At 55.4% G+C, this 17,781-nt stretch overlaps 2 protein-coding genes across 3 annotated transcripts in view; both read left to right on the forward strand.

Annotated features, from left to right (window-relative positions):
• Nucleotides 1-1,677, forward strand: part of STK19 (serine/threonine kinase 19) — a 6,185-nt gene extending 4,508 nt beyond the window's left edge. The window contains exons 5-7 of the mRNA XM_008068765.1: nucleotides 685-782; nucleotides 887-1,034; nucleotides 1,234-1,677. Coding sequence (XP_008066956.1) covers nucleotides 685-782; nucleotides 887-1,034; nucleotides 1,234-1,279 — 292 coding nt within the window. The 3' untranslated portion in view covers nucleotides 1,280-1,677. The remainder of the gene's footprint in view (nucleotides 1-684; nucleotides 783-886; nucleotides 1,035-1,233) is intronic.
• A 589-nt stretch (nucleotides 1,678-2,266) lies between these two features.
• Nucleotides 2,267-16,462, forward strand: LOC103271303 (complement C4-A). 2 transcript variants are annotated; one of them, XM_008068770.1, is made up of 41 exons: nucleotides 2,267-2,414; nucleotides 2,546-2,744; nucleotides 2,947-3,148; nucleotides 3,356-3,426; nucleotides 3,505-3,593; nucleotides 3,785-3,867; nucleotides 4,038-4,134; nucleotides 4,265-4,370; nucleotides 4,460-4,592; nucleotides 4,996-5,111; nucleotides 5,209-5,388; nucleotides 5,529-5,714; nucleotides 5,847-6,032; nucleotides 6,194-6,352; nucleotides 6,642-6,768; nucleotides 6,936-7,010; nucleotides 7,291-7,488; nucleotides 7,579-7,690; nucleotides 7,781-7,851; nucleotides 8,114-8,253; nucleotides 8,367-8,576; nucleotides 8,800-8,851; nucleotides 8,955-9,044; nucleotides 9,189-9,398; nucleotides 9,578-9,653; nucleotides 9,811-9,967; nucleotides 10,064-10,180; nucleotides 10,282-10,453; nucleotides 10,685-10,917; nucleotides 10,992-11,159; nucleotides 11,549-11,608; nucleotides 12,521-12,614; nucleotides 12,711-12,894; nucleotides 12,984-13,074; nucleotides 13,175-13,249; nucleotides 14,603-14,705; nucleotides 14,872-14,961; nucleotides 15,044-15,142; nucleotides 15,319-15,402; nucleotides 15,696-15,828; nucleotides 16,186-16,462. In XM_008068770.1, exons 1-41 carry the CDS (start codon nucleotides 2,350-2,352, stop codon nucleotides 16,325-16,327), a joined length of 5,235 nt encoding a protein of 1,744 aa, XP_008066961.1. In that variant the 5' UTR covers nucleotides 2,267-2,349; the 3' UTR covers nucleotides 16,328-16,462. The 2 variants fall into 2 exon arrangements, with proteins under 2 accessions (XP_008066961.1, XP_008066962.1); XM_008068771.2 differs by lacking the exon at nucleotides 12,984-13,074 and having other exon boundaries at nucleotides 12,711-12,847; nucleotides 16,186-16,458.
• The last annotated feature ends 1,319 nt before the right edge of the window (nucleotides 16,463-17,781 follow it).

The following is a 17,781-nucleotide window of genomic DNA, read 5'->3' on the forward strand; positions in this document are numbered from 1 at the left end:
TATATATATATAATATATTTGGTTTATAGTCCGAATTTTAAAAAAATTATAGAATGCTAGTCAGAGTGTTGTCTGAGGCAAATACCGGATATGTCTGCAACTTTCAACTGTATTGTGAAAAAGGTGACAATTTAGAAAAGACCATTTCACTTGTGCTTAATGAAAGAAGTTTGCAACAACCAGCTTCAGAATTTTTAAATTTTCACCCACTTTCAGTATTAGGAAAGTGAAAAATTTGCCAATCACAAATGTGTTGAAAACTAAAGCACTGATTTCATGGGACACAGACACTTTCAGTGAGATGTGGCAGGAGCTATGGTGAGGTATGCCTAGGCAGTAGCAGAAATGCAGAAGGCTCTGATCTCTCGCCTCTGTCCTATGACTGTGTGCCAGGGCATGTGGTCAGGGAGGGCTTCTGAGAGGAGAAGCTGTTTGAATGAATAACAGTAACAGGAAAAGATAGAATGGAAGGAGGGCAGAGGGGACTGGAAAAGCAGGGGCCCCGAGGCAGTAAGCAGCCTAGTGTGAGCAGGGAACTGCCCTAGGTTGGGGTTTTGGCCTCCAGTTGCTCTTGCATGGTTGCCCACATTTCTGGAGACTTAGTGTTCAACCATTAATGGATGGTGGGGAGAGATGGTTCTTAGATCCCAGGCCTCACCTCTGCTGTCTTCCCACTGCACTCAGGCATCTGGTGAACGCTGGAGTCTTCACTGTCCGAGATGCTGGGAGCTGGTGGCTAGCTGTGCCCGGAGTTGGGAGATTCATCAAGTACTTTGTTAAAGGTAACCTGTCAGCAGCTTAAGCCGGCAGCTCCTCACCTTTTGGTGGTTCCTCCAGCCTCTAGGCCTTATTTGCCTTTCCCCTCTCCTTGCTATCTCTCCTCCAGGGCGCCAGGCTGTTCTTGGCATGCTCCGGAAGGCCAAGTACCGGGAGCTACTCCTGTCAGAGCTCCTCGGCCGGCGGGCACCTGCTGCAGTGCGGCTTGGCCTTGCCTACCATGTGCATGACCTCATTGGGGCCCAGCTGGTGGACTGGTGAGTCTTGCCCCCAGCCTCTGGCAGATGACAGAGCCATGACCCAAGGCTAAACTTCCTCCTGGCTCATGCTTAATGCACAAGTGAAGCCCAGATCCTCTCTCATTCTCTGGAATCTGGAAGCACCCCTTGCCAAGTCCTGAGTTCTCACATCTTGAGCCTAGGCATCTGGCTCCAGCCTTGTCTTTCTCCTGCACAGCATCTCCACTACTTCTGGAACCCTCCTTCGCCTGCCAGAGACTTGAGGATTCTGCTCGTTGTTGCACAGCTCCCCAGAGTGGGTCAAGAGTGGCCTGGGAGTGCTGCCTGACAGTGGCTGAGACAGGGTCACCTTGGGAAGGTTTGGGAGCCAGGATGAGTGCTGGGCTCTCATCTGTGCGGAGGGTCAGATGTGGCTGCTGCTGTTTGCTTGGGCTCTGGCCCAGTGATGGGGTTTGGGCAATACTTCTCTGCCCTTCCATGAAAGTGGAACCTGAGACTGTGCCATGGTTGTTACTGTTCCCTTTCATGTAAAAAGGTGCTATTTTTACTCTCTCTTGAGATAGGAAGGTGGGATTTCTGGGGAGGCTAGTGAAGGAGGGCAGTGTTCTCTTCCCTACATGTCGTGTTGAAATTGCCAAATAAAGTACATCTGCTTATGATATTTTCTGGGTGTCTTTTGTTTAATGTTTGTGTTCGGGTGCCTTGTTTGTGGGTAGAGACAAAGCCAAACCTAGACTTAAGCTTTTGCCTCATTGTTCAGAGAGGAAAAGGGTTAACTTTGACATTCAAGTCAGTTCTTCCAGTGGGGAGGTAAGGGTACACTTGATCTCTTAAACCACAGAATTTCTGTTAGAACTACAAAAAGCAAAAGCCTAGTATACTTCAGTTTGTATTGGGGTGAAAGTAAGAGACAAGTGTCATAAAAGCCCATGCTTATTTATTAGGGTCTTTAAATATCCTGCATATCTGGGCCATGTTGGGCCCTTGTATATCTACATATGCATGAGCTCCTGTGCATACATACACGGACAATAGGGGGGAGATACACCCAGTAGGGGGAGGTACCTAGGCACTCGGATCAGAGGGGTTAACAGGGAATTGATCTCTGGGCCAAGATTCCCTCAGCTTCCCCTAGAGACCCAAGTGTCCAAAATTCTCCCTCCCTCCCCAGGACTGGGCCTGAGGCCAGTTGCATTTCTTGGCTGTCATGTGGTTTCCCGGATTTGTTGGGCCAGGGGAGGAGCAAGTCCAGCGTCAACTCTGACCCAAGCCTAGGTTGACCAGAAGGGAGCAGGTAGGCAGACAGATCTGACCCTTCTTGGATCCTCCAGCCATGAGGCTCCTCTGGGGGCTGATCTGGGCATCCAGCTTCTTCACCTTGTCTCTGCAGAAGCCCAGGTACTGGAGACAGGATCCTGGGTGCTTGGGTTGGGGTAGGGCTGGCCATGGGACCCAGTTCAGGAGTGAGGGAGAGCCAGAGTGGCGGGGTCAGAGGAAAGTCTGACTGCCAGCACTCATTTTTGTTCCAGGTTGCTCCTGTTCTCTCCTTCCGTGGTTCATCTGGGGGTTCCCCTATCGGTGGGGGTGCAGCTCCAGGATGTGCCCCCAGGACAGATAGTGCGAGGATCAGTATTCCTGAGAAACCCATCCCATAATAATGCCCCCTGCTCCCCAAAGGCGGACTTCACCCTCAGCTCTGAAAAAGACTTCGTACTCCTCAGTCTCCAGGTAACTGAACCCCACTGCTTCTGGAGGCCTCCTGGAGAGGGGGCTGGTTACCCTCTGTCTTCTTGTGTCTTCGTCTTCCTGCTGTCTTCCCCTCCTCTCTTCTGACCTAGGTGGTCTCTGCTCATGTTTCTGTCTTGATCTCTCTATCCTTTTCTATCTGCCCTCTCTTTCTCTGACCCACTCCCTCTTCCTCTCCTGACAGGTCCCCATGAAAGACATAAAAAACTGTGGCCTCTACCTCCTCCGCGGAGGCCCTGGGGTCCAGCTGGTGGCCCAGTCACCATGGCTGAAGAACTCTCTGTCCAAAACGACAGACATCCAGGGTGTCAACCTGCTCTTCTCCACTCGTCGAGGGCACCTCTTTCTGCAGACTGACCAGCCCATTTATAACCCTGGCCAGAGGGGTGAGTCTAGGCCCAGAGCCTCGACCCTTAACCCCCTTCCAGCCTACCTAGGACATGTTTGGTGCCCCTAAGTGAGATAACCTGAAAGAAAGCACTACACAGGAGGGTTGCCTAGCAAATATTTGTTGCCCTGTCCCTCCCAGGAGTTGGGCCCATCCTCCCTTCACATATGGACTCCTGTTCAACTCTCTCTTCCTCTATTCTCAGTTCGGTACCGGGTCTTTGCTCTGGATCAAAAGATGCGCCCATGCACTGAGGCCATCACAGTCACAGTAGAGGTGAGTCCCTGACCTCTAGCCTTCCTGACCCTAGCCACAGATATGACCTCCCACCTGTGACCACTTCTCCCCCCACAGAACTCTCACGGTCTCCGTGTGCGGAAGAAGACGATGTACATGCACTCATCCATCTTCCAGGATGACTTTGTGATTCCAGACATCTCAGAGTGAGCTCCTCCAATCTAGGGGCTCCTGTTAGGCTCTCTACCTCCAACTCAGAGTCACCTCCCGAGATGCCCTGACCCTTGACCTCCTGGGGCTCTGGTTTGCCACAGAGTCCTCTTCCCAGTGAACCAGGTCGCTGGCTCTGTGGGCCTCCTGTGTGGATGAGCTGAGTTCCTTCCTTGTCTGTCCTTAGGCCAGGCACCTGGAAGATCTCAGCCCGATTCTCAGACAGTCCAGAATCCAATAGAAGCACCCAGTTTGAGGTGAAGAAATATGGTGAGAGCTGGAGATTTGGGGACAGGCAACTGCTTTCCTGAAGGAAATAAGGGTGGAAGGAGAGGTGGTGGGAGCAGGGCAGGGCCAGGGAAATACGGGTACCGCAGTCCTAAGCAGAGGAGCATCTTTGAACGGGAGTCTGACCTGCCTACCCTTTTTTGCTGTGTCAGTCCTTCCCAATTTTGAGGTGAAGATCACCCCTGGAAATCCCTACATCCTGACAGCACCTGGCTATCTTGGTGAAATCCAATTAGACATCCAGGCCAGGTAATGCACCCCTTGGGTCCTGCCCCCCATTCAGTGTGAATGGGCTATGGAACCTACCTCCCTCCCGCCTCAGATCATTATCTTCCCTAGCCCTTGGCTCACCGTCTTCCCATTCTCCTTATGGCAACAGGTATATCTATGGGAAGCCCGTGCAGGGGGTGGCATATGTGCGCTTTGGGCTCCTGGGTGAGGATGGTGTAAAGACTTTCCTTCGGGGGCTGGAGAGTCAGACCAAGGTAGGAAGGGGGTGAGGCTGTGGGGGAGACAAGGGAGCTGAGGTGGGAGACTCAGTCTCATCCCATGTTCTTTTTCTTCTCTGCCCCAGCTAGTGGATGGCCAGAGCCATATTTCCCTCTCAAAGGCCGAATTCCAGGGTGCCCTGGAGAAGCTTACTATTCCTATTGCTGATCTCCCAGGGCTACGTCTTTATGTTGCGGCAACCATCATTGAGTCTCCAGGTGGGTGACTTTCATTTATCGTAATCCCAGATCTTCGCCTCTGACCTCTACGCTGACCCTCTGTTGTCCAGCACCGACACTGCCTGACTTCTCCCTCCTCATCTCAGACTCAGTGCCAAGAAAAACCCAATGCCATCTCTGTAATTCTGCCCCTTTTCCCTGGCTCAGCTTTATTTATTTGCTGATTCAGTTATTCACTCACTCACCCAGCAGACAGGTATTGCTATCCATCCATGTGCCAGGTACTCTGCTGACCTCAGTGAGCTCAGGGATGCATACGAACCTGGGCCCTGCGGAGTCCACTGCCTCGTGAGAAGGAAACACTCAAGCCCTCGTCCCTCATTCTCCCATCCTTCTCTTCTGGGAATCCATCTTCCACTTCTCTCTGCCCTTCATCTTGCAGGGGGGGAGATGGAGGAAGCGGAGCTCACATCCTGGTGTTTTGTGTCATCTCCTTTCTCCTTGGATCTTAGCAACACCAAGCGACATCTTGTGCCTGGGGCCCCCTTCATGCTGCAGGTTTCTTCTGGAGGGGGAGGATTGGTGGGGAAGGGATGGCCAGAAGGGACCAGGGTCTCACTGCTCACTCTCTTTACCTGCCCCTCCTCCACCCCAGGCTGTGGTCCGTGAGATGTCGGGCTCTCCTGCCTCTGGCATTCCTGTCAAAGTTTCTGCAACGGTGTCTTCTCCTGGGCCTGTTTCTAAAATCCAGGACTTTCAACGAAATACAGATGGGAGTGGCCAAGTCAGCTTTCCCATCATTATCCCTCAGCCTGCCCTAGAGCTGCAGCTTTTGGTAGGACTCCTCTGACCCATGGGAGACTAGGGGAAGGGGAGGAGAGTGCGCTGGCTTCCTGAGGATCCACGGCCTGACTTGGGAGAGGAGGAGTTCCCAGGTCCTTGCTACTACCTACCCACACCTGCGCTTCTTTCTAGGTGTCTGCAGGCTCCCCCCATCCAGCTACAGCCAGGCTCACTGTGACAGCCCCACCTTCAGAAGGCCCTGGGTTTCTGTCCATTGAGCGACCAGATTCTCGACCCCCTAGTGTTGGGGAAACTATCAACCTGAACTTGCGAGCTGTGGGTGTCAGTGGGGACACCTTCTCTCATTACTACTACATGGTATGCATGAGCTGGGGAGCCATGGAGGACAGGGGTGCCGAGAAGAGCCCTCTGGGCATGGCAGGGGTGGCTTCAGGGCTAGGACTGTCCCATGAAGAGGAAACCACCTTGCCCCACCTCTTCTTGGCCCAGATCCTATCCCGGGGTAAGATTGTGGCCATGAATCGAGAGCCCCGGAGGACCCTGACCTCAGTCTCCGTGTTTGTGGACCATCACCTGGCACCTTCCTTCTACTTTGTGGCCTTCTACTACCATAGAGGCCTCCCAGTGGCCAACTCCCTGCGAGTGGACGTTCAGGCAGAGGCCTGCGAGGGCAAGGTGACTGGGATTGGGAGAGATGGCGTTTGTGTTGAGGGGCTAGAGAGAAGGAGGATGGGGTGATTGCCAATAGGGCATGGATTTAGCTTGGGATGTGGCAAGGAGGCAGGGACTGAAGGGAGTGCTCCCACACTGACTGCCCCGGCCTCCTGCCCTGCCAGCTGGAGCTGAGCTTGGACGGCACCAAGGAGTACCGGAATGGGGAGACTGCAAAGCTCCACCTGCAAACTGACTCCCCAGCCCTGGTGGCACTGGGCGCTGTGGACACAGCTTTGTATGCTGTGGGCGGCAAGTCCCACAAGCCTCTCGACATGGGCAAGGTTTGTCCAGACCCTCTCCGCAAACCTCCTTTCCCTCCACGGCTTATCCCTCTGCTTCCCTGACCTCTGACCCAACCCCTGGAGTCTACTCAGACCCCCACAGATTCCTCCTCATCTTCCCTCAAGTACTGGGTCTCATCGTCTTCCTTTCTGGGCCCCATGGTCTCTATCTCTCCACTCCCTGTATCTCTTTCATATTTATCCGTGTCCTGCCCTCCCACCTGTAGCTGACCGCCTGGTCCTGCCCCTCAGCCACTCCTGACTCTAGCATCCCTGCCTTTCTTGCCAGGTCTTTGAAGTTATGAACAGCTATGACCTCAGCTGTGGTCCTGGGGGTGGGGACAACGCCCTTCAGGTGTTCCAGGCAGCGGGTCTGGCCTTTTCTGATGGCGACCAATTGACCTTACCCAGAAAGAGTAAGAACAGAGGAGGGAGGGGAGCGGGAGGTGGAAAGACAAGGAAGGAGAAAGGGCCTGAGGGGCAAGGTAGGAAGAAGGAGGGGTGAGGGAGGCCAGAGGAAGGAGAGTGGCGGGGGGAGGAGGCTGCACGCCGATGGCTTGATGGCAGTCTTGCTCTCTACTAGGTCTGAGCTGTCCTAAGGAGAAGACAACCCGGAAAAAGAGAAATGTGAGCTTCCAAAAGGCAATCAGTGAAAAATGTAAGTTGTGGGTGCCTGTGACACAGCTTAAACTCTCTATTTGGCATCAGGGTGGGAGATCTGCCTTTCTGTCTCTCGGCTCCTCAGTGAGGTATGTGGTATTTGGGGCTGGAGATCCAAATTCCGGGGCTAAAGGTGGGAGGGCGGGCAGCTTTCTCAGGCGACCTCTCTTTTGTTGCTGGTCTCTCAAGGTGAGTCCTTGTGGATCTCAGGGCCGGGGTGGCGGCTGAAGTGTATCTCCTCTTTGTCCCCTTATGCCCACTCCTACCTGGCTCTGCAGTGGGCCAGTATGCTTCCCCGATAGCCAAGCGCTGCTGCCAGGATGGGCTGACACGGCTGCCCATGCCACGCTCCTGCGAGCAGCGAGCAGCCCGTGTGCAGCAGCCAGTCTGCCGGGAGCCCTTCCTGTCCTGCTGCCAGTTTGCTGAGAACCTGCGCAAGAAGAGCAGGGCCAGCAGGCCCACGGGCCTCGCCCGAGGTGAGGAGCTGAAGGGGGCTGAGGGACAAGCGGTGGCGGCTGGAAGGACAGAATGGCCCCCTCCTTACTGCCATCCATTGTGATCCCCAGCCATGGAGGTCCTGCAGGAGGAGGACTTGATCGACGAGGATGACATTCTTGTACGCAGCTTCTTCCCAGAGAACTGGCTCTGGAGAGTGGAAAGTGTGGACCGTTCCCAAATGTAAGGGTGTTGGCGGGCCTGACCTTGTCTCTGGGCTGAGTCTGGGGCCAGCCAAGGTGTGACAGGGCTTCTATACCTTTCCTGACACAGAATGACACTGTGGATCCCCGACTCCCTGACCACATGGGAGATCCATGGCGTGAGCTTGTCCAAAAGCAAAGGTGAGGTCACCCTGCCTGGGCCCCAGGCTGCCCTTCTGGCTCCCTCACCCAGCTCCCTGCTTAGCCCTTTGCTCTGGTTTAGGAAGGAGGTCCATAGATCTGGGAGGTCTGTGCCAATGTGCACCTGGCATGGGCCAGAGAGCAGGGACAGGCTGGGCAGAGCTGGGTCACCCCCTGCCCCTCCCTCCTATGGCCCCAAGGCATTGATGCCCCCCAGGCCTCTGATCTCCGTCCCTGCCCCCCACACTCCCCCATCCATCAGGCCTGTGTGTGGCCACGCCAGTCCAGCTCCGAGTGTTCCGCGAGTTCCACCTGCACCTCCGCCTGCCCATGTCTGTCCACCGCTTTGAGCAGCTCGAGCTGCGGCCTGTCCTCTACAACTACCTGGATAAAAACCTGACCGTGAGGCCCCGTGGGAGCCTGAGCATACAGGAGTTGGGGGAGACAGGGGCCTGTAAGGGGTGGGCAGCCTAACTGGGCTGAGGCTTTTTCCATCCCCATTTTTTTGCCCCCAGGTGAGCGTCCACGTGTCCCCAGTGGAGGGACTGTGTCTGGCTGGGGGTGGAGGGCTGGCCCAGCAAGTGCTGGTGCCTGCAGGCTCTGCCCGGCCTGTTGCCTTCTCTGTGGTGCCCATGACGGCTGCCGCTGTGTCCCTGAAGGTGGTGGCTCGAGGGTCCTTCGATTTTCCTGTGGGAGATGCAGTGTCTAAGGTTCTGCAAATTGAGGTAAATGGAACACCCCTGAATCCAGGTCCCAGGGCTCCCAACTTTATCTCCCATCCTCAGCACTTTCTTTGCTGGCCAGTCCAGGGCCTGACACCCAAACTCCATGTTTTGGTCTATTCCCATCTACCATTCTGATACAACTCTGTCACTGGGGTTTAAACTAAAAGTACTGGGGAGTCTGTGCTGGCAGATGATCTCTTATGGCCATATTTCCCCGAGACAGAAGGAAGGGGCCATTTACACGGAGGAGCTGGTCTATGAACTCAATCCCCTGGGTGAGTGACACCGCCCCCCGCCAGCCATCAGTTTCCTCAGGGGGTGCAGGTATCAGGGGATGTGGACAGCAGGACAGACTGCCTACTTCCTCCATCTCTTCAGACTACAAACGCCGGACCTTGGAAATTCCTGGCAACTCTGATCCCAACATTATCCCTGATGAAGATATCAGCACCTTTGTCAGGGCTACAGGTAGGAATGTCCTCCCTTCCCATACAGTGGCCACCCTTGGGTTCATGTGAAACCTGTGGAGCCCTGTTTGATCCCACGCTCCATGACCCTCTGACCCTGGGTCCTCAGACCTACTCTGATCCTCCACCTCTCCCTCCTGTGCAGCGTCTGATCCATTGGACACGTTGGGCTCTGAGGGAGCCTTGTCACCAGGAGGCCTGGCCTCCCTCCTGAGGCTTCCCCATGGCTGTGGGGAACAAACCATGGTCTACTTGGCTCCAACACTGGCTGCTTCCCGTTACCTGGACAAGACAGAGCAGTGGAGCATGCTGCCCCCCGAGACCAAGGACCATGCAGTGGATCTCGTCCAGAAAGGTTCTCGGTGTTGGGGCAAGCAGGAGTGGGGACCAGGGAAGGGCAATTAATGGAAGATGGGTAGCCCGGGAGGTTACAGAGGGAAAGAAAGGGGGTTCCAATGGGAATGAGGAGCAGGACTTTGGGCAGAAACAGGGGAAGAGTGGGTATCATCCAGGCAGCCACCTCTCCTCTTCAAGGCTACATGCGAATCCAGCAGTTCCGGAAGACAGATGGTTCCTATGGGGCTTGGTTACACCGGGACAGCAGCACATGGTGAGGTTGGGAGAGTGGTTCAGGCCTCTGAGGGAGTCAGGCTGGTGGAGGCAGAACTGGGACAAGGGGAGGGTGATTAGCCAGGTACCTGAAGGAGTGGGGCTATGTCCCCTTGAGGGAATGTCCCTATCCCCAGCCCTCCCTTCCTCCTTACCAGGCTCACAGCCTTTGTGCTGAAGGTACTGAGTTTGGCCCAGGAGCAGGTGGGCGGCTCGCTTGAGAAGCTGCAGGAGACGGCCACATGGCTGCTGTCCCAGCAGCAGGATGATGGCTCATTCCTGGACCCGTGTCCAGTGATCCACAGGGACATGCAGGTGTGGACCCACTGGAGGCTGGGCCAAAGGGCACTGATGGGAGGACACTCTGCCCCTTCCCCTCCTGTTTGACGTCTTTTTATCTCCCCTCACTAGGGGGGCTTGGTGGGAAATGATGAGACCGTGGCGCTCACAGCCTTTGTGACCATCGCCCTTCATCATGGGCTGGCTGTCTTCCAGGATGAGAGTGCAGAGCAATTGAAGCAGAGACTGGTAAGGACAGCTGTGTTTCTGCCCTTTGCTGGCCCCGGGTCTCTCCTTTCTCAGGAACCCAGGGGTCTAGCCCCCAAGACTTTCCTCCTACTTTCTTCCAGGAAACCTCCATCTCAAAGGCAGACTCATTCTTGGGGGAGAAAGCAAGTGCGGGGCTCTTGGGTGCCCATGCAGCTGCCATCACGGCCTATGCCCTGACACTGACCAAGGCCTCTCAGAACTTGCAGGATGTTGCCCACAACAACCTCATGGCCATGGCCCAAGAGACTGGCGGTGAGGGATGAGGGGTCCTGGCAGTGAACTTGCGGCCCCTGGGGACCTTGAGATCCCTGAATCTGTCCAGAGGGAGAGATTAGATGAAGACCTTGAGAAGGAAGTAAAGCATACCTCAGGGACAATTTGGGGTGGAATCAGGAGAGCCCACAAGGGGGTGTCCAAAGGCCAGGTGACCAGGGTCCTCTCCTTGCTTCCCCCACTCACCTGTGGGTTTCCCTTTTCTTCCAGATAACTTGTACTGGGGCTCAGTCCCCAGTTCTCAGAGCAATGCCGTGTTGCCCACCCTGGCTCCTCGCAGCCCAACAGACCCCATGCCCCAGTCACCGGCCCTGTGGATTGAAACCACAGCCTATGCCTTGCTGCATCTATTACTTCGTGAGGGCAAGGCAGAGATGGCTGACCAGGCTGCGGCCTGGCTCACCCATCAGGGCAGCTTTAAAGGGGGATTCCGCAGCACCCAGGTAGGGGCTGCCCTGGGGCTCTGGGACAGGTAGTCCTGAGACCAAGTGCTTGAGCCTTGGTCTGACCTTCCCAGGACACAGTGATCGCCCTGGATGCCCTGTCTGCGTACTGGATTGCTTCCCACACCACCCAGGAGAAGGAACTCAATGTGACTCTCAGCTCCATGGGCCGAAATGGGTTCAAGTCCCATGTGCTGAAGCTGAATAACCACCAAATTCGGGGATTGGAGGAGGAGCTAGAGGTGAACCACTCCCTCACCTGGGCTGCCATGACACCTGGACCTGCGAGGCTAGGGCAGAAGCCATCCCCAACCCCTACGCCTGCAGAATCCCCACAGCACTTCTTCCTGAGGTCCTTGAAGGAAGACTGACTTCCTGGCTGTGTGACCTGGCGAAAGTTCCCTGATCTCTGAGCTTCAGTTTTCTCCCCTGTAAAATAATATATGCAGAGTCTACCCAACATGGTTGTTAGGGGCTGAAGTGAGAGAATGTACACCAGAGTTTAAACTGTGGACATGTGGGGTGGAGAGAGGAGGTGGGTTTGTTCTGAGGGAGGGGGTCAGTTGTTGGAGCGACACACAGGTTTTCCTTTGCCCTTCTGACCTCTCCTTCCCGTTTCTGTTGCTGAAAGTTTTCCTTGGGCAGCAAGATCAGTGTGAAGGTGGGAGGAAACAGCAAAGGAACCTTGAAGGTGAGGGCCCAGGGAAGGGGCAGGGATGGGCAAAAGTGGGAGGGGACATGTGGGAGACTTGTGGGCAGAGACCAGGTCCTGGGTGTTGCCCCATGCTCTGCTCTCCTCATCTCTGGGCACCTGTCATTTTCTTTACCCCGCTCAGTGCTGATGGCTCTATATCCTCCTCAGCCCAAGCCTCTTCCCTGACCCATGGGCCCCACATGTCCCACAGCACCCGAGACACGGCGTGTCCCAAACCCCTTTTCCTCCCACATCCCTTGCCTAGCTCACGGGAGCCCCTTACACCCAGGAGCTTGGCCACCACTCTAGAGGCCATCTTGGTGGCCCCGCTCCTGAGCCCCGCCTTCTCAAGGCCCCAGTACTCCTCCTCTGCTCCCCTGCTACCTGGGGCCCTTGTCACTGCGTCCTGGATTCTGGGCTAAGATGGTCTTGGAACTTCTCCCTACCTCCTGCCTCACTTGTCTGGTCCATTGTTTACTCGGCAGGGAGACTGACCTTCCACAAACACCAGTCAGATTAACCTTGGAGAAAAGTCAGACTCCCCGCTGCCACGCCCATGACTCACACTATTGTGTCCCTGCCCGCCTCTCTGGCCCAAGAGATCCACCGATCACAGATCTTCTTGTCTTGCATGTCCTTCTCCTGCTTCTCATCCCATGGGACAAGCTCTTTCTCCTCCTCCAAGCCTCAGCCAGAAGCCTTTCCTGAACTTTCCATCTAAGGGCAGGCCCCTGCTTCTTTACCTCTCTATCTTACCCACTTGTGTGTATGGATGGTTTGGTGAGAGGAATGAGGAGGGGCTGAAGGCCTCATATCTTGTTGCCTGGGGAAGTGTCCTTAGGTAGGGCACTGGGGAGAGATCTGTGGCCCCCAATGTCCCGTGTCCTCTCCCGCCCCTTGCTGAGCCAGGTCCTTCGTACATACAATGTCCTGAACATGAAGAACACGACCTGCCAGGACCTGCAGATTGAAGTGACAGTCAAGGGCCACATCGAGTACACAAGTGAGCATTGGGGCTGGGAGGTCTTGGGGCCCGGCAGGGGCTAGTGCAGGGAGGGGCGGCCATGGTGGCCCCTCCTCACCACGCGTCCCTATGCAGTGGAGGCAAATGAGGACTACGAGGACTACAACTATGATGAGCTTGCCAAGGATGACCCAGGGGCCCACTTGCAGCCTGTGACGCCCCTGCAGCTGTTTGAGGGACGCAGGAACCGCCGCAGGAGGGAGGTGCCCAAGGTGGTGGAGGATCAGGAGTCCAGAGTGCAGTACACCGTGTGCATCTGGTGGGTGTCAGGGGGAGAGAGACCGGGAAGGAGGCTGGGGCTGAGCCCATACCAGTAGAACCTGGATGACCAGCCACATCTCTCTGCAGGCGGAACGGCAAGGTGGGACTGTCTGGCATGGCCATCGCCGACATCACCCTCCTCAGCGGGTTCCACGCACTGCAGGCTGACCTGGAGAAGGTGTGGTCAGCCAGCCTCTCTGTCCCAGGTGCTGAGTTCCATTATGCACAGGGTCCAGGGCCACTGATCTGTGACCATGACTGTCTCTCCTTCCCCACAGCTGACCTCCCTCTCTGACCGTTACGTGAGTCACTTTGAGACTGAGGGGCCCCACGTCCTGCTCTACTTTGACTCGGTGAGTGGGAGAGGTGACACTGGAAGGGAATCAATGGCACTGTGTTCACTGAGTATGTTATGGGATTTCTCAGGAGACAGCTGCGTCAGTGGCCAGTGCTCTTGAGAACTTGTGGTGTCAGGAGGGAGACAGCATGAGAGTGTGAGCCTGTGAACCACAGAAAGTAAAGGGCAGACCTCCAGGGAGGCCACTGCCCTGGGGTGGGCACCAGCACCTGTCAGCAGGGAAGGGCTCTAAGGGCTTGATGAGCCTCTCAGAAGGCTGATTTTATTCAACTTGAGGGGCTGCCTTTGTTTTTTTGTTAAACATCCAAGTTTTACACACACACATATATATGTAAATACATATATTTTTCTTTTACAAAGTGATTGTGGCCATGGATGAAGTTGTATTTTTCATGGTCTTATTTGACTAAAAGAGTGATCAACCTTCTGATGGTCTTCAAAAATTTTTTTTGAACATTTACTATAACCTCTGGGAGAAAATGTAAGAAAGCCATGGTGGCTGGTATTAGCCAGGGGTTTGTGGGTCAGGAAGACCCCCCCGCAACATCCAGCGTGAACAGAGGGACCAGCCCCAGCTAGAGAAGCCAGACAGAGGTGTACAGGTTGAGCACAATGGAAAAAGGCAGAGCCCGGAAGATTCCTGGGCAAGAAGCTGACGAGATGGCAGCACAACTTAGGTGGGACCTGGCGGGCACTTGGCTGGGCTGGCCAGTGTGGGCATGGGGAGGGATCAGGCCTAGGACCTGAGCACGGGGCCACACAGGGTGATGGAACCTGCTGTTAGGTTATGGCAGATAGAGGAGGAGCCGATTGTCTCATGACAAAGATGAGGCTGCTGGGACAGTGAGGGGGTCTGGGGACAGGCAGAGTGCATTGGAGAATGCCCAAGTCCTAATGCAAGGGTGGGGCTGAAATTTCCATTTGGGAATTATCAGCCTGGATGGATTTGTGGAAGCCAGGGACTGGCTGAGACCCCACAGAGGAGCTCAGAGGAAAGGAAGAGGAAAGAAGGGAATGTGAGAAATGACCAGGCCAGAATCGAGGGTGGTCCTGAAGCTAACTCTTAGCTTAGGGAGAGCTTTACAGGGAACATGTCCATGATACAAGACTCTGCAGAGGGCCTGGGGCAGTGAAAACGGGGGCAGGGTCACTCTCTGGGAAGTGAAGTCATCAGAGACCTTGCAGGACAGCTTTTAAGAGTTCTGTTGTCCGGAAGGTAACAGAATGCGAAGGACACTGGTGATAAGACCAACAGGAGCCAAACAGAAACAGGCCAAGGAGATACAGCATAGTGGCCTGCAGGGCCCAGGGAGTGGGTCCCTGATCTTTCCTCCCCACCCTGTGCCAGGTCCCCACCTCCCGGGAGTGCGTGGGCTTTGGAGCTGTGCAGGAAGTGGCTGTGGGGCTGGTGCAGCCGGCCAGCGCAGCGCTGTATGACTACTACAACCCTGGTGAGCACACCGGGACACTCTAGCACTTGTGGAGGTTTGGTTGAGGCACCCTCCTGGTGAGGTGTCAGGAACCGGGGGCAGTGATGGGTGGCGGGGGGTCCTGGAGCTCTGTGAGATAATGGAGAGAGGGGCCGTGACCCTGACTCCTCTCTCTGCTTTTCTCCAGAGCACAGATGTTCTGTATTTTATGGGGCACCAACTAAGAGCAAACTCTTGTCTACCCTGTGCTCTGCTGATGTCTGCCAGTGTGCTGAGGGTGAGACTCGGAGCCTGGGGCCTGGTGTGGAGATGGGATGGTTGGGGCCTATGCATTGTCTCATCTGGGCCTCTGACTACAGGGAAGTGTCCCCGGCAGCGTCGCGCCCTGGAGCGGGGGCTGCAGGAGGAAGATGGTTACAGGATGAAGTTTGCCTGCTACTATCCCCGAGTGGAGTACGGTCAGTCTTCCCACTCCAGCCCTGGTCTGACCCTCCCTCAGGACCAGTTATGTTGGTCTCCCCAGGGTGCTTGCTCCTCTCACAGGCTTACATGTGGCCTCTTTGCTCTGACACCAACTTCCAGCCCTCTTGGCCTTGGGGTAACTAACCTTCCTGCCTTCTCTGAATGCCCCTAGGCTTCCAGGTTCAGGTTCTCCGAGAAGATGGCAGAACTGCTTTCCGCCTCTTTGAGACCAAGATTACTCAAGTCCTGCACTTCAGTATGAAGGGAACTGAGAGGCGGGTGGGGCTGGGGGAGATGGATGGAGGGGAGGGGGCTGAGGTCTGAGTTGGGGGCCTGACCACTCGGAATTGTGAACATTCAAACAAGTCTGAGTGCAGAATCAGATGTGATTCTCAGAAGCCCTGGCTTGCCCGTAAATAGGGAGCAGTGGCAGCTCCCCGTGGGGGTGGTGAAGGCTGGATGACAGGATCTGTGCACAGCCCCTGGCCCTGAGCTCAGCCTGCACCTCCTCTTTCCCTTGAATGACTCTTGTGTGCATCACCCCCTCAGCCAAGGATGACAAGGCTGTCGCTGGTCAGACCCGCAACTTCCTGGTTCGAGCCTCTTGCCGCCTTCGCTTGGAACCTGGGAAAGAATATTTAATCATGGGTCTGGATGGGCTCACCCGTGACCTCAAGGGAGAGTAAGTCACCCGGTCTTACCCTCAGTGCACTTGCAGACATCAACAGAGCACAGTGTGGATAAGAGTTTGCTTTTAGTTGGTGCCTCGTAAAACACTGGCCATCTGTGCTCTGGAGAAGAGCAGAGAGAGGAGTAAGGGCCAGGGATCCCTCTCTGCATTGTCTTACAGAGCCCCAGGATCCCCTGCCACCCATCACTGCCCCTGGTTCCTAATGCCTCCCCTCATGCCTTATGACCTGCCTTAGGGAACAGATTCCAGCTCCTGGGCCCTGCCCCCTCAGAAACCAGGTGCCTCATTCCTTCCGCTCCTGCCTGCCATCCTCCTGACCCCTGCTGACTGTTCCTTTGTCCCCTGCAGCCCGCAATACCTGCTGGACTCAAACAGCTGGATTGAGGAGATGCCCTCTGAGCGCCTGTGCCGGAGCACCCGCCAGCGGGCAGCCTGCGCCCAGCTCAGTGACTTTGTCCAGGAGTACAGCACACAGGGGTGCCAGGTGTGAGGGCCGCCCTTCCACCTCCCCTGGGAAGAGCCTACACTGGGGAAAGAATCTGCTGGAAGTACTGCTGCACCCGGTCCCCTGAATGTAGCCCTGGCAGGGGCATAATAAAGGATTTTGGCAGCAAAGTGTCAGTGTGTGTCTCTAGGACTGGGCTGTCCCTTCCAGTTTCCGGGGAGTAGGCCAGGTTTGCATAAGTTTAGATTCTCAGGGCCTGGGTGATCTTGGTTTGTGCAGCCCTGCCTGAACCTTTCCAGATGACTCACTCAGAGATTAGTCCATCCCGGGACTACCCTGAGCAGAACTGGGACCCAACAGCGGGCACCCTGAGGGCCAGAGTCCACACTGAGGCCTCCCTTAGTGTGCTTCCGAGGCCCTCCATTGCCCGGCTCTCGCCAGCCACTGCAGCCGCAAGCAGGACTCGTGCTCAGTTGACGCCTCTGACACTTCTTGACCCCTCAGCTCTTCTGCCTTACGAGCTGCCATCCAGCCACACATCTCCTACTCTGTCCTTGTGCCGTTGGTAGTTCTGTTGCTTTTAGCCAAGGCCTGGTCAGTTGGAAGCCTGCTCACACGTAATTCTGTTATCAGCAGCATTGGGTAACCTTCCCAGAGTTGTGCAACCCCCAGGTCTGAGGATGTAACAAGCAAACGTCTGACTTTGGTGTGTTTGTTAATACTCTGAGGAAGCTGCTGTTCTGCTGGGGTTTACCCTCCCCACCTTGCCTGCCTAGGTTTCTCCTGTTTGGTGGCATGCCTGGGGGTTCTAGAGTGACTCGGAAATCCATCCAAAAAAGTTCACTGAGATCTGTTCTGATCGAGACCATGACAGTTCAGCAGCTTGCCATTCAGCCATCCAACAGAAATTCATGGAACTCTCACTCCCTGCCACACCCTGTACCAGATGCCAGAGATACAGCTACTGACTCACTCCAGGGGATCATCACTGACAAAACAAGAGGAAGAGCAGTACCAGTCCTCTGTGACAGGTGTGATGTCAGGGAGCTGTGTGGTTCTGTGGGGGTATCTAACCCAGTCAGGGTAGTGTCAGGGAGGCTGGGAAGGCTTCCTGGAGGAAGCGACATGGATGCCATCCAAATTGGGTTCTGAAGGCTAAGAAGGAGTCAGGCAGAGAGCTGGGGTATATGAAGGTGTCTGAGGCAGAAGGAGAATGTACAAAGGCCCAGAGGCTGGGGCAGGACAGAGCACATTTGAGGGCACTGCATGTAGTCCACCACATTTGGGATTTGGATTTGGAGATGGGGTGGGAGACGTGGAGATGGCGAAGTAAGCAAAGTCAGTTTATGAGGGGTGTTCACAAGCCTGCCAGCTTTCCGAGGCATGCTCCTTTCGAACTGAGCCCCTTTTATTCCATGCACCTTTGAGAAGTTCTGGCCTTTCCTGGCTCCTGGGACTCTGGCTTACATGGCCTTATTGTTGTCCATCAGATCTCTCTC

This window comes from Carlito syrichta, unplaced genomic scaffold, assembly GCF_000164805.1.
Source record: "Carlito syrichta isolate Samal-C Ts95f unplaced genomic scaffold, Tarsius_syrichta-2.0.1 Scaffold311524, whole genome shotgun sequence".
NCBI lineage: Eukaryota > Metazoa > Chordata > Mammalia > Primates > Tarsiidae > Carlito > Carlito syrichta.